Here is a 12957-nt window from a genome sequence, read left to right as displayed (position 1 = left end):
ACTCTACATAACTACTAAAATCATAATCAACAAGGCAAACCCCAGTCAACCATGCACAAGTCTATATAATTATGACAACAAGTGTTCTCTTTTCTTTCAAGTAGCCACAAGAGCCTACATAAATAAAATCATGAAAATATTTTAGCATATTTTTCCACCCAATGAGTTTTAGTCAGAAAATAATTTACTTACTCCTAACTTCTTTTTCAGAAATATTCATTCACTGTGTTAATCCGTCAATTTATCAATAAAGAATTCATGCTACCGAAGAAGGCTGCATAATTCTCATTAAGTACACTCTACTACAAAACTCTAACCCTACCACCAATGCTTGCTTGCTGCTCACTGCGTGCACCATACCTCGGCTGCTCCATCACCACCATTTTACTGGCAGAACATTCACAAGGCTGAAGATTGTTTTGCAGTTCAACAAACATAATTAAAATCGGGTGGCTAACCACAAACCAGAAGTTAGAAGAAGGTTGAGAAAAATCCCAAACCTTCTTAGTTGTTTTTTAATTTTCAATCTCTACAGAAAGTAGTTACATCTTCATTTGTAACCAAAGTTGTAAGCACAGACTTATCCCCATTCTAGTAAGTCAGTATGATCTTGCTGCTGTCACATCGAGTCTTCCTCAAGAACACACTTTGCCATGGAGGGTCAGCTAGATTTTGTTTTAACAGTATTTTTCCTGTATCATTTCCTTATGACCAAGTAATTTTCCACATTATTTTCCTAAATTTTCAATCTATGAACAGCAAAGACAGCCCTGAAAATTGGCCCTAAAAAAGATGAATCAACATGGCTTAATACAATTATCAACATTAAGTATAAATTGATAAGCGAAAGAAAAGGTAACCATCAACTCTTTGCCTAAGAACCTCAATTTAAAACATCCTGGATATATACTGTATATATACAATTTTGATAAACAAGTAAACACAGAATTTACTTATTAAAATATGGAACTTTAGTCTCATTTTTTACAGCAAATAAAAACATCTTCATTTTGCTTATAAGGCAAAATAGTAATTTTCATGAAGTACATCCTTACAGGTATAATCATATGAATGACAGATAAAATAATTGCTTTAAAAATACTTCTGAGTCATTTTGTCCTTACCTGCGGGCATGAACCATTACTGCATGCAGTAACTGTTCCCACTGCCTAGCAGAGACTTGAAGAAACATCACATCTCTTTCTGAGAATGTGACTAATCTGTGGGTTTGCAATTCCTAAGCTATATACAAATGGCACTCCCTTTGTACATTAAAAAATACAATACTTATTACAAGAAAAAAATAACTACATTTAAGCTAGATATCATAAATAACCTTGGAAATTCTATGTAGCAGCAACCTCAAAATCTAAGAATAAAAATCTCACAGTAGCGAGGTTTTCTTGGTTAATTTTCTTAAGCGCTCAGCAGCTGTCACACATGAACCAGCGGTCTGCTGTGTTATGGTGTGCATGCTGCAGCTGATAAAGCTGACTGTTTTTCTAAAAAAAAAAAAAATCAATTACCCTTCGCAAAGCACAACAGCTTGCCCAAACACACATCTTCAATACAGCACAATGCCAGCATGCAGCACATTATACAGCAAACTTGACAAGGAAAAGACTGTGTCCTGTTTGTTCCTTAGCAATGCTACACCATTAATTGTTCATGCAAGAGATGCAGCTGTACCTTTCTGAAGAGGACGACTTCTCAGAGTTAACTGACATCAGCAGCTCAATCTTCTGCTTGATTTCTGGAAAAATCAGAAAATATTCACAACCAAGATTGCCCGCCCTTGCTTATAAGCCTTATATCAAGAGGTTTTTCTTCTCTAATCCCTTTTGTTCAGAATGAGGCCAAAAGATTCACAGTACTTCTGTTAGGACTCGGATTCAATGGTGCTATAAAGGGAAAAAGCTCCAGAGGCATCAGGCCTTGCTAAACTATGCACATGACTGTTTATGAAAGCAGGAAGTACCATTTCTTTTCAGCAGAGGGGTGTCCTTTTTTTTTTTTTTTAAGGTAGAACTACCCGGGCTCTATTAAAAGGTTTCAAATTGAACAAATTAGAATATAATCAAGAAATACCAACATCTAAACTCAATATACTAAACAATTTAAGAAGACTAAATTATGTTTCAGTCTACAATGAACAGATATGCAACCCCTGCTTCCTTCTATTTGATTAGCCCTAAAAAATATGGCTCAGTGAATCATTTTTGTCACTTAAGAATGAAATATTAAATCAAAACCCCAATTCAATGATTAAAATATGCTTAATCTTTGTTATACTTTCCTGATTGCTTTTAACTAAAGATATATTTAATATCTAGTCCCTAACACCTTTAAAAAGGCTTCTTTTTTTTACATGTTTTCCCCTCCTCCTTCGAAGTACACAAGTGAACAGCAACACCCAGGTACCGAGCTAAGACGATAGTCTTGTCCTTTTTAGAAAAGGACTGACTGGCAATAACGCCTACGTCAGAAATTTAAGTACAAGTTCAATTAACTAAGAAGATGGTTGCTAGAATCAAGTTAGGTAGGAGAAAGACTTAAATGGAAGAGAGACCCGGGAAAACTATACCACACTTGCCTTTAAACACACCACAACTAGCCAAAGCTCAAAATTTCAATTGAGTAAAACCTAGTATTACCACTTCATATGAAAAGCTGTTTTTTCTGTTCCTGAAAAGTATTTTCAACTATATTTTTTAATTACAGCATACATTTATAATTTTAAAAAGTTCATGTTAAAAATAAAACAATCAAGAGTTACAGATTTAGCTCAGTGGTAGCTTACCAAGTGCAAGGCCCTATGTTTAGTCCTCAGCTCCAGAAATAAACAAATAAATAAATAAATAAATAAGTCTATCATTGGAAGGCCGTAAGTTCTCAGGAATTGTGGGTGTGGGTGTTTCCTTGAGGTAAAACAATGTTTTTAAATACTGATTACACTAATAAAATTAAAATATAAGAAAATGAAAAAAAAAACTAGTTGCATAAAATGCAACAGAGTAGGAAAATTTTTTCCAAGTGTTAAGGGATTTCTTTAATTTAACCATACATCCTCATCATATAGGCATTATAAAATTAATAAAATTGGCATAACAATAAAACTTTCCTTGAGAATTCTGAGGTAATTTACAGAGCCCAACCCAAGGGGCCACACTGAAATTGTTCAGTAAAGCTCCCTACCCCCCAACTTCAAAAAGAGAACTGGCTCTGCCTGGGACTTAGAAACACACTTCTTCATTTTCAGTAACCATGGGACCTTGGGAAATTGCCTACATCTCTAAAGCCTCTATCTCCTCATCTATAAAATGGGGGCAAATGTTTCTCCTTGATTGACTACTGTGGAGAATTAACTATTTCATGCAAAGCCTGTGGTAAACCCCCCTGCCTATTGTTAAGTAAAGCACAGCAGGCTCTCAATAAATACTTCCTGAAGGATTAATGAGGCACAGGCCTGTCTACTTTCTTGGCAGTTCCACCGTCTTAAATCCACTTTATTCTCCCCTTTATTAGCAACATGTTTCTGTTGTTGTTGCTGCTTTTGTTGTTGTTTTCAATCAATATGCTATTGTATGTAGAAGTTAACTGTACTCTGTATTTCTGGCTCCCTGAATTTTTTGAGTAGGTATTTCATAATGAAATTGTACTTGAACCACCTTCACTATGTCAATACTCTGTAGCAAAAAGTGTTTTATATTTTAACATCTTACTTCAGTAATTTTATATATATATATATATATATATATATATATATATATATATTACATTACTTCAGATATATATATACTATTTTAAGGCTATGGAGCCAAACACATTCTAGTAATACAAGAAAGGGTTTCCAATATTCCTTTCACATTTTCTCCAAATCATGAGATTTGTTTAGTTCCACAAAAAACGAAAAGATTCATCAATGATTATAAACTCTACATTAGTGTCGTATGTTGTGAGGCCCTATCTGCCTTCCCATCTGCACCATTACCTATTTATTCCTACCTAATCTGTTACCATCACTAGGTCTGATTACCTATTAAGAATTCCCAAAACAACTGGGCATTCTGGCGCATGCATTTAATTCCAGCACTCAGGAGGCAGAGGCAGAGGCATCTCTGTGAGGTCAGCCTGGTCTACAGAGTGACTTCCAGGACAGCCAGGGCTACACAGAGAAACCCTGTCTCAAACAAACTAAGTAATTTTTAAAATACCACTGTGCTTTTACAGTTACCTTTTTTTTTTTTTTTTTTTTTTTTTTTTTTTTTTTTTTTTTTTTTTTTAAGGTTCATCAACCTGGGGACTGATTAGACAGCTCAACAGATAAGGCAGGCACCTGCTATTAAAGCTGACTACTTGAATGCAATTCTCAGGACCCACATACTGGAAAGAGAGACACAATTCCTGGAAGCTGTCCTAACTTCCAAATATATGCCATGGCCCATACAGAATGCTCTCAATGCAAAATATATACATAAAAACATAATTGTAAAAATTAAAGCATGAAGTCCATCAACCTAATTGTTTTCCTTCAGGTTTCATCTACATCCCCTCTCTTATCTGTCTACCACACTACTACACTCAGATTGCTCAAAGGTATTACATTCAGCTCATTACATCTCTGAGCCTTTAATTCATCCTTTAGCATGGTCCCATGATCCCAATTCTACTCACACCTTAAAACTATGTTTCTTTACCTCACAGAGAAAATATGTATTTTGGTTTATACATAAAATTATAGGAGAATATAAGTTTTATTGCCTCACCCTCCAGAATCTACAGGTATAAATGACCAAGCATAGACATTATTATTTCTTATTCTTCCTCCTCTTCTTCTTTCTTCTTCCTCCTTCTTCCTCCTCCTCTTCTTCCTCTTCCTTTTTTTTTTTTAAATGAAGGTTTCCCCTGGCTGTTCTGGAACTCACTCTGCAGAGCAGATTGGCCCAGAGCTCAAATATCCTGCCCTGTACTGGGATTAAAGGTGTGTGCCACCACTGGCCCAAAACTGTTTATTCTTTAAATTCTCTGGTACTCTAAATCCTTCACAGGATTATCATCTTCCACCCAATTCTTACATATTGGTGATACCTACAGAACCTTCACCATTCACAAACATGCCCATAGCCTAATTTTCAACAACTCTACGAGCACTAATGATACTGTATGTGATTTCCCAGTCTGATAATCTTTTGTGCAACCCAAATCCATATATCCCCCAATCTCCCTTAATAGATTCCACTAAATAGTCATTGAATGTGCACAGTATCTAAAACTGAACTCATCAACTACTCAGCCTCATGTCTACTTATTTTAGCCTACAGTAAGTCATCTACCACTAAGCTGTACTCCAACCCGTATGCTCTTATAGTCTAACTCTGTGAACAAAAGCACCATTGCTCTTTCAAGCCACTAATTTTTTTAAGGATCCCCAGATGCATCCCACTGTTTGGTTTGGGACATAACTACCACATTCTCTCTTTCATGCATGCTATCCTCTGGAGTGCTTAACTCTGTGTGACACCCCAAACATATCAAGCTTTCTCACACCGCAATTATTTTCTTATACAGTTTTCTTTCCTGGACACCACGAGATACTCTCTCACCCACATAACTTACTTTTCCTCCTCCCAAACTTATCTTCCAGACAGAAGTAAGTTCACCTCCTCTGTGTCTCTATATATTACACATACTTGCATCCAATTACTAAAATGTATAATTTTCCACTTGACTTATTCTATGAGACTAAAGTTGCCTTAAGGACAGGGACCTAATTTTTCCACTTAAATTTATGCAGAGCCAGTCATATAATATTAGGCTTACTGAAATAATCATCTTAGCTTACTGCTAAGATGTTATAGTCTGCTTACTGCACACACACCTAAAACACATGGACTTATAATAAGAAAATCTAGAGGGAGAAGAGCGGTGCTAGTTGATCACACTTCACTTCCTCCCAAAAGATTTTTCTCTTGGTACCTATAAATAAATGACCACAAATTCAAACAACTCAAGTTGAGCATTTGGTCTTCATTTTAAACAAACAAAAAAAGGGTGCATGTGTTTGTGGATGTGTGTACACAAGTACAGGTGGCCAGAGGTGTGAGAACTCCTTGGCAGTTGTGAGCTGCCTAACATGGTGATGAGAACTAAACTCAGGTTCTCTGCAAGAGTAGTATGTGGTCTTAACTACTGAGCCATTTCTCCAGCCCCTCAGCCTTCTCATAAATAGGCCTTTAAAATATTGTTTACCATACATTATACAAATTAAAATCATACCACTATTAATTAGCTTTCTTGATTAAAATAAGGTAGAATGTGACACCATATTCTTCTACTTCTAATGCATACCTCATATACCCTATATACCTTATATACCAAATCAAAGAAACACACTGGGTTGTCAAAATGGTGTAGATGCTATGCAAGCCTGAGAACCCAAGTTGGATGGATCCCTGAAACCTACATGAAGGTGGAAGAAAACTAATTTCAAAAAGTTGTCCTCTGATCTTAGCATGCACGCCATGGCATGTACATTCCTTAACACCACACACACACACACACACACACACACACACACACACACAGAGAGAGAGAGAGAGAGAGAGAGAGAGAGAGAGAGAGAGAGAGAGGAATGCAAAGAAAATTAACGAAAAAAGTAAAATTGTTGATGACGGTGGTGGCTGCAGCTGCTGCACCAGCCTTTAATCCCAGCACTCAGGAGGCAGAAGTAGGCAGATCTCTGTGAGTTTGAGGTAAGCCTGGTCTACACAGCAAGTTTCAAGATAGCCAAGGCTATACAGAAAAACCTTGTCTCCAAAAAAAGGGGGGGAGGGAGCCATGATGACAAACACCCTTAATCCCAGAACCTAGGAGGCAGAGGCAGGCAGATCTCAGTGAGTTTGAGGCCAGCCTAGTCTACAAAACAAGTTCCAGGACAGCCACACAAGCTTGGAACTCAATCCTAGGTAAGTACAACAGAACCACGTTATAAAAGTTTTCCTCTGACACACATGCCTGATTGGACATACATACATACACGTAAAATAAAATAAAATAAAAGTTTCAAAATTTAAAAAAGGGGGAAGGTGAAAGTTTGGAAACTGCTAACAACAAGATCTGCACAAGCCTAGGTCTACTAACTCGTGGGAAGTTCATAAGGTCCCACCCCTTCCTGAGAAGCAACAGTGTGGTGGTTTGAAAGAAAATGGCCCCCAAAGGGAGTAACCCTATTAGGAGGAGTGGCCTTTGTGGAGTGGGTTTGGCCTTGTAGGAAGTGAGTCACTGTGGAGGTGGCCTTTGAGGTCTTTGCTCAAGCTATGCACAGTGTGGTAGACAATTTACTTCCTGTTACCTGCAGACCAAGATGTAGAACTCTCAGCTCCTTCTCTCTGCCACCATGTCTGCCTGCATGCCACCATGTCCCACTATGATGATAATGGACTAAACTCCTGAACTGTAAGTCACCCCAACTAAAGGTTTTCCTTTTTAAAGAGTTGTTATGGTCATGGTGTTTCTTCACAGCAACAGAAACCGGTACACTGCTCTTGCTGAAGTCAACTCCCACTAATACTCATGGAAGCAATTAAACTACAACAAGGCACCCACCCACCCCCAAAGGAAATGAAACTGGGAAGGATATAACCAAAGTCAATAAAGTTATAAAAGAATTTTTAAATGCTTAAAATTTTTTAAAATATATTTACAGGCTAAGAGGAAAATATCAGGAGACCTCAGAACATGAATCATGAGAAGGCAGAGTAGCTCTCAAAACTTAGCTCGTGTTAACAGGTGCTCAGAGACACTGCTCCCCACTGCTGTGCTCAACCATACTGAGTTTCCAGTACCTCACTAGTTCCAATTCCATTCCTGGAAGACTACAATTACCTCTCCACTGTCTATGATCTACTCTCTCCATGTAGTTAGCTGAGGCCTAAGAGTCTCTCTGAAGAAATCTCACTAAAATGGAAAAGGCCTGCAATAGCTTTTCTGGCCACCACGCTTACTCTGATATTAACCTTCTAAAACTAGGTCCTGACTGGATGATTTAAAGATGCATAAGAAATGCTGCGACTGACACTGGGTCCAAGATCTAACTCTAATACACAAACTCAGGCTAGACACGTGTGTGTGGGGGGGAGTAGAGAAATGCCTTGGTCCTGCCTCAATGAGATGATGGGACAGTCTTAGTAGGCTCCCTAGGAGAGGCCTTACCTTCTCCAAGGAGTTGATGGGAGGTGGGGGAATGGGAGGGAGCAGGAGGAGAGGAGGGATGGGGAACTGGGATTGGAATATTAAAAATAACAAAGAAAAGAAAATATATGATAAAAGCATAGTAATAAAAATGTAAACACATACACATACATACATACATACACACACACACACACACACACACACACACACACACACACAGAGAGAGAGAGAGAGAGAGAGAGACCGTGCTGAGTAAAGCCATGCTCTTCGATATGAGAAAGCTATCGACCTGCATCTTGAGAGGCCAAAAACCTTAAAATTATAAAAAAACAAAAAAACCCTTTACTATTCTAGGACTCATCACTTCTGTCATGACAATACAGAAAAGAAAAAAGGCAGAAACTATACAGATATAAAAAGTATCATTAATGAAGCCAGACATTGGTGGTACACGCCTTTATCCCAGCACTTGGGAAGCAGAGACAGGCGAATCTCTGTGAGCTCGAGGCCAGCCTGGTCTCCAGAGCAAGTGCCAGGATAGGCTCCAAAGCTACACAGAGAAACCCTGTCTCAAAAAAACAAACAAACAAAAAATTATCATTAATGAAACTTAACACTGAAACAATTTTCCTTAATTATCACTAACTCCATCCACACTCTTCAAAACATGTCACTGTCAGACTCACCTCAGTAAAATCAAAGTCCAGAACAATGCAGAAACAGTCTGCAAATAAAACATTAATAAACTAATAAAAAACACTGACTCCCAACCAAAACCACCGAGAAATTAGAAGACAGAAGTTAAAAGGTTAAAAGAAATCAACAAGAACAAGATAAGCACTAAGTATACTTACCACGCTCTAAATGACCAGAAACAATAGCCCTTATGTGATTTGCAAAGATGCTCTCTTCATCACAATGTCATTACCACCTAAAAGACATTCAATAGCGTTGCTATACAACTAACCCGGTTTCGTTTCATATACAAATCTATGTTAAGAAAATTTGTTCATTAAAAAAAAAAATCAGTGAATATCTTCCAATTGTAACTTGTACTGTAACTTGTAACTTGTACTGGTTTTGTGTGTCACCATGACAAGCTGGGAGTTGTCAGCTGATGAAATTCATCCATGGGATCCAGCTAAGAGGCATTTTCTCAATTAGTGATCAAAGAGAAAGGGCCCATCGAGTTGGGGGAAGAATACAGAAGGAGAGCAAGAGATACCCTGATAGAGGGATCCATTGTGGGTTTAATGAGAAATCTGGCACTGGGGAAATCTCCAGGGATCCACAAGGATGACACCAACTAAGAATCTAATCAATAGTGGAGAGGCCACCTTAAATGCTCTTCCCCCATAATAAGATTGATGACTACCTTAAATGCCATCCTAGAGCTTTCACCCAGTAGATGATGGAAGCAGAAACAGAAATTCACAGCTAAGCATGGAGCCGAACTCCTGGAATCCAGGTGTAGAAAGGGAGGAGTGATGAGCAAAGGGGTCAAGACCACGCTGGTGAAACCCACAGAACTAGCTGACCTGAACAAGTGGGATCTCAGACCCCAGTCTGACAGCTGGGGAACCAGCAAAGAACAGAACCAGGCCCCCTGAATGTGTGTGTCTGTTTGGGGAGCCTGGGAAGTCTATGGGGCCTCCAGCAGTGGAATCAGTATTATCCCTAGTGCTCAAATGGACTTTGGGAACCCATTCCCTATGGAGGGTTACTCTCTCAGCCTAGATACACAGAGGAGGGTCTAGGTCCTGCCCCAAATGATGTGACAGGCTTTGATGATTCCCCCATGGGAGGCTTCACCCCTCCCTGAGGAGTGGATGGGGGTGGGAAGTTCAGATGGTGGGGGGAATGGGAGGATAGGAGGGAAAGGGAACTGAGATTGGTATGTAAAATAAGATTTTTTTAATTTAAATAAAAATTAATGAGATAGATAGATAGACTTGGGGAGGGGAGCAGCCCATGGAGAGTGGTGCCATCCCTAGCCTGGTGGTCCTGGTATGTAAGAAAGCAGGCTGAGCAAACCACGAGGAGCCAGTTAGTAAGCAGCACCCCTCCATGGCCTCTGTATCAGCTTCTGCTTCCAGGATCCTGCCCTGTTTGATTTCCTGTCCTGATTTCCTTCAGTGATGAACAACAATGCTGAAGTGTAAGCTGAATAAACCCTTTCCTCCCCAACTTGCTTTTTGGTCATGGTGTTTCAGCATAGCAATAGAAACCCTAAGAAATAATTTAAATTTTGTCCAATAAAATATGTTTATCTTTGGGTTTTTAAATCCCTTTTTCAAAATAAATTTCACCTCTTTTCCTTAAAAGTAGCCTTTTGGTGTGCTGGGGAGATAGCTCAGTGAGAAGGTGAGGTGACCTGCTGCTACACCAGCATGAAGGCCAGAGCTGAGACCCTATGTGCCCACAGAGTGAGAAAACAGGCTTGCCAACAGACAAACCAACGCTGAGGAATTCAGTGAGAGGCTGAATCTCAAAAAAGGGGGTGAGGGTAGAGAAGTAATCTAGGGAGACACCTCTGACCTCCTCATCCACACACTTACCATCATGGACGCACAGGGTTATATTTCTGCTAAAGGTAATGACATGTTTACCATAAATGTAAAAGAAACAGGGATGAGGGTGGTGATGGAAGTAGTCTCTCCCAGTCACATTCCTTTTTATTTGTTTAAAAATGTGTTTTATTTGGTGATGGGAATGCCAGGGATGTGCCTGTGGAGAACAGAGAACCACTTGCAGGAGTTGGCTCTCTCCTACCACCATGTGGGGCCCAAGGATTGAACTCAGGCTCCTAGGCTTAGTGGTGAGTGAGCACCTTTACCAACTAAGCTATCTCACTGGCCACTAGTTGTCTTAATTTTTATATTATTATTATTATTATTATTATTATTATTATTATTATTATTACTATTACTATTATAGTGGAGGGGTTTGGGTGTGTGACTTCAGGGAGGAAACATGGCTAATGTACCTAGATCAGAGGACACTACTTTCAGCATTTGATTCTCTCTTTGTACTGGGAGTTCCAGGCATTAAGTCCAAGTCACCAGGCTTGCTTGCTAGCAAGCACTTTATTAACCCATCGAGATTGGTCTAACCTGCCCAGGTCAGTTAGATTCCTGAAGAGGTAGTGATGGCGCTCGCCTTTGACCCCCAGCACTTAGGAGGCAGAGGAAGGTGGATCTCTGCAAATTCAACGCCAGCCTGGTCTACCGAGTGTGTGCTAGGACAGGCTCCAAAGCTACTCAGAGAAAACATAAATATAAACTCTCACACACACACACACACACACACACACACACACACACACACACACACACACACACACTTCCAAGGTAGTGGCTCTGCCACTTATCATTTACTAGACAAAATCTTTTTCCTTCTGACACTTGTGCTGGTGTTTTGTTGTTAAAGACAGTTTTAGGAAGTCAAGGCTAGTCCTGAATCGATATGTAGCCTTGACCTCTGCACCTGGGCTTCTCAAGTACAGGGATTACAGAGTGGTACAGTCATCCTCGTTCTTAAATCATTTTGAAATGACTATGCTATACAATGTATAAAGCCAGAAGAATTGCTAGCATTAGAGGAAAGATTTTGTGCTGGTTTTTGAAAAGTGAGTCCAGGGCTACAGAGATGGCTTAGAGGTTAAGAGCACTGACTGTTCTTCCAGAGGTCCTGAGTTCAATTCCCAGAAACCACATGGTGGCTCACAACCATCCATTGTGAGATCTGGTGCCCTCTTCTGGTGTGTAGATATACATGGAAGCAGAATGTTGTATACATAATAAATAAAAATCTTTAAAACAGAAAGAAAGAAAAAGAAAAGTGAGTCCACTCACATCAAATTTTAATTCCTAACCTTTCCCACCTCCAAGAATAAGATAAGCAATAATCCACAGGGCAAAAAGATCCCTACTCAGCCTGCATACGCCAACCTTGGTGCCATATCACTCAGCCTAAATGCTGCATGGACAATTAAAACCTGCCCTTCATCAGTCAGTGTTCAAATGTTATGAAATTAGAAGAACTAACTACAAAAATATATGTGTGCCCTTAGTTGTTGTATTAGCCTCACTATGACTCTTCCCTGTTATCAATGAGCTATAAGTAAACTAATCCTTGAAAACATCTACAGGGGTTTCTTTTTTTTCTTTTTTTTTTTTTGAGACAGCATTTCTCTGTGGCTTTGGAGCCTATCCTGGAACTAGCTCCTCTTGTAAAACAAGCTGGTCTCAAACTCACAGAAATCCACCTGCCTCTGCCTCCCAAGTGCTGGGACTAAAGACGTGCGCCACCACCGCCAGGTCATCTACAGGGATGGATATATATATATATATATATATATATATATATATATATATATATATATATGTGTATTGGTGTGAAGGTGTCAGATCCCCTGAAACTGAAGTAACAGACAGTTGTGAGCTGCCATGTGGGTGCTGGGAATTGAACCCGGGTCCTCTGAAAGAGCAGCCAGTGCTCTTAACCGCTGAGCCATCTCTCCAGTCCCCACCTACAGGTTTCTAACCACAGACAAAAGTCATAGTTAATCCTGCCTTTCACCAGGACCCGCTCCCCCTGATGGTTAAAGCAGAAATAACACAAATTCCAATGACTGGGATCTCTTATTCAAGGTGACAACAAAGACTCTGTTCAAGCCGAAACCAAGTTTAACACATTGTCTGCATTTCTTACAAAATTTATTACTTGTATATTTTGACATGATACATTGTTTTAGAAATTATA

The 12957-nt window shown here is 39.3% G+C and overlaps 1 protein-coding gene across 11 annotated transcripts in view; it reads right to left on the bottom strand.

Moving 5' to 3' along the window:
• Srpk2 (SRSF protein kinase 2) overlaps positions 1–12957 on the bottom strand; it is a 195857-nt gene that overhangs the window by 123440 nt on the left and 59460 nt on the right. For 8 of the 11 annotated variants that reach the window (XM_027393411.2, XM_035451591.1, XM_027393415.2 and 5 more), the window contains one exon: positions 1690–1753. The exons of 2 other annotated variants lie outside the window; for them this stretch is intronic. In XM_027393411.2, coding sequence (XP_027249212.1) covers positions 1690–1727 — 38 coding nt within the window. In that variant the 5' untranslated portion in view covers positions 1728–1753. Of the gene's footprint in view, positions 1–1689; positions 1754–9047; positions 9125–12957 lie in introns of all 11 variants that reach the window. One more of the 11 variants, XM_035451592.1, reaches the window with a different exon arrangement.

The sequence above is a fragment of the Cricetulus griseus genome, assembly GCF_003668045.3.
Source record: "Cricetulus griseus strain 17A/GY chromosome 1 unlocalized genomic scaffold, alternate assembly CriGri-PICRH-1.0 chr1_0, whole genome shotgun sequence".
NCBI classification, from domain to species: Eukaryota; Metazoa; Chordata; class Mammalia; order Rodentia; family Cricetidae; genus Cricetulus; species Cricetulus griseus.
This window is presented reverse-complemented; position numbering and strand designations above follow the sequence as displayed.